Below are 2,079 nucleotides of genomic sequence, written 5' to 3' on the forward strand. Positions count from 1 at the left end.
GTGGGCGCGGGGGTGTCCGGGCCGCGGCTCCGGCTTAAAGGAAAACTCTCCAAGTTCCAGCAGCAGGGAGAGGGGCGCCCGGAGCACACGCACCGCTGCCCAGGGCGCACACGCACACGCATACACACATGTACCCACTGGCACACACACACACTCACACACACATGCACCCAAGGGCACACACACACGCGCACATGCACACACACGCGTGCTCACACACACACTCAGGTGCTGTAGGTGCGCGAGTCCAAAGTTGCGGCCGCAGTGAGGGCCATCGAGATGGACCGTCTTCGCGGGTGTTGGGAGCTCTCTGCGCGCCAGTCCCGGGACCCCGATGGAAAGGAGGGAGCGAGGGGGACCGCCCACCGCCCAGAGGTGTCCCCCCTTTTCGGAGAACAGCAGCGCGAAAGAGGAGATGCAGAGCCCGAAGCCTTGGGACCCAGCCTGCGGGGGAGCAGCGGGAGCTTTCGGGGAGCCCGGCCCGGACCGGACCGGCGGCCTCGGGGGCACTTGGTCGGCGCAGTTCTCCGTGGAGCCGGCCCGCGCCTGGCGGGTCCTTCTCCGGTTTAAATGCATCGACTTGAAGGAAGCGGAGGCCGGCGCGCGCCGCAGCGGACTTGGGCGGTAAGTTGAGAGTTACCTGTGCTTTAAGCCCCGGAGCCCAGGGGAGCTCAGTGCCCAGCTTCATCCTACTTTTTAAGAAACTTGCCAGGGTTTCCCTCCGTCCCTTTTGGCCATGAGAAGGGGTGAGTGAGTGTGAGTGTGAGTGTGCGTGTGCGTGTGCGTGTGCGTGTGGTTTGGGGAGTGACTGCTTTGGAGCCGGGTGCTGAGCCCAGCGAGGAAGAAGGAACCTGAGTTTCTAAGCAGGGGAGCTGCAGGGCTGCGGAGGGGAGAGACTGCAGCCCCCTCCCTGGCCTGAGGGGTCGCCTGGGCGCGTGCTGGCAGGATTTCTCCAGCGCCAGGTCCAGACCTGGGTCCTCGGGCTGCAAACGCAGCCTCAGTGCCAAGCCGGTGCCAAGCCGGTGCTGGTGACGCCAGAGCCGCAGGTGCCTCCCGAGGCTGCGGGAGAAGCTGGCTGCCCTGCTCCTTCCTCCTCCCAGCCCAGCTTCCCTTGGTTCTGAATGGAGACAAGATCCTCACCCCCTCACCTCTGCGCTGCTCTCCTCCGTCCCCCCTCCCTCTCCCCAGTCCCCCCACCTCCCTCTCCCCAGCCCCTTTGCAGAAGCTCCTGTGATGTCACTGGGGAGGGTCCTGCCCAGCACCCAGAGGCATGGCTAGGTTGCATTCTCCAGCATTTATTTCTTCCCTCCTACCCATTTCCATGGCAAGTCATTGAACACCCTCCCCAAGCACCACAAACGCTGCCCCCCCTTCACAACAGACAGGGCCCGAGTCCTGATGTATATCCCCCCTCCCCCCCAGATTAGAAAGCCATCTGCTGAGTGGCCCAAGGAGCCTCTCCGCTCTGGGTTTTGATTTCTCTTCCCCTCTCAGCTCACCCTTCTAGTGGAAGGAAAAGGGGGAAGGAGGACGGAGAGAGAGGGAGAGAGGGAGGGAGAGCGAGCGAGCGGCCCCTAGACGGAGGCGCGGGCACTGAGCAGGCTGCACGCCGTCCCTGCCTCCTCCTGCCTCCTGCCTCTCCCTCTCCAAAGTGCAGAGGTCCCTTCCCAGTCGCCACCCTCCAGGCTCTCCTCCCTACCCCTGTCCTGGCCTCTCTCCCCCTCCCCCTCCCCCCACCTTCACTCTCCCCTCCACAGGGGAGGGCTGGGGGTGGGGAAGGACCCCCCCCCCCCCAAGCCCAGCCCTGGGCAGAGATGTCGAAGAAGCGCAAAGCCCTGGAGGGTGGAGGCGGTGCAGAGTCCCAGCTCCCAGAGGAGGAGCCCGCCGCCTGGTCTGGGGGAAGCGGCAGCCAGGAGCCAGGTAGGGGGAGGGGGCGGAGAGGAGGGCAGGGGCGCTGGGACTCAGGGCCTCTGCAGGAATGCTCCCGTCCCTGTCCCCCTCCATCACAGCTCCCCATGGTCAGGCAACTTGGGTGGACTTTCTTCCCACAAATGGGGTTTTACATGTGTCTTCAGGAAA

The 2,079-nt window shown here is 64.8% G+C and overlaps 1 protein-coding gene across 2 annotated transcripts in view; it reads left to right on the top strand.

Annotated features, from left to right (window-relative positions):
- Positions 1-7: 7 nt before the first annotated feature.
- The window catches only part of PDE10A (phosphodiesterase 10A), a 216,532-nt gene continuing 214,460 nt past the window's right edge, over positions 8-2,079 (top strand). The window contains exon 1 of one of the 2 annotated variants that reach the window (XM_005857164.2): positions 8-624. Coding sequence is in view for 1 of the 2 variants with exons in the window: in XM_005857162.2 (XP_005857224.1) it covers positions 1,815-1,920 (106 nt within the window). In the remaining variant the exon portion in view is untranslated. Of the gene's footprint in view, positions 625-1,784; positions 1,921-2,079 lie in introns of those variants that run through there. The other variant, XM_005857162.2, reaches the window with a different exon arrangement.

The sequence above is a fragment of the Myotis brandtii genome, unplaced genomic scaffold (genome assembly GCF_000412655.1).
Source record: "Myotis brandtii unplaced genomic scaffold, ASM41265v1 scaffold1077, whole genome shotgun sequence".
Taxonomy (NCBI): domain Eukaryota; kingdom Metazoa; phylum Chordata; class Mammalia; order Chiroptera; family Vespertilionidae; genus Myotis; species Myotis brandtii.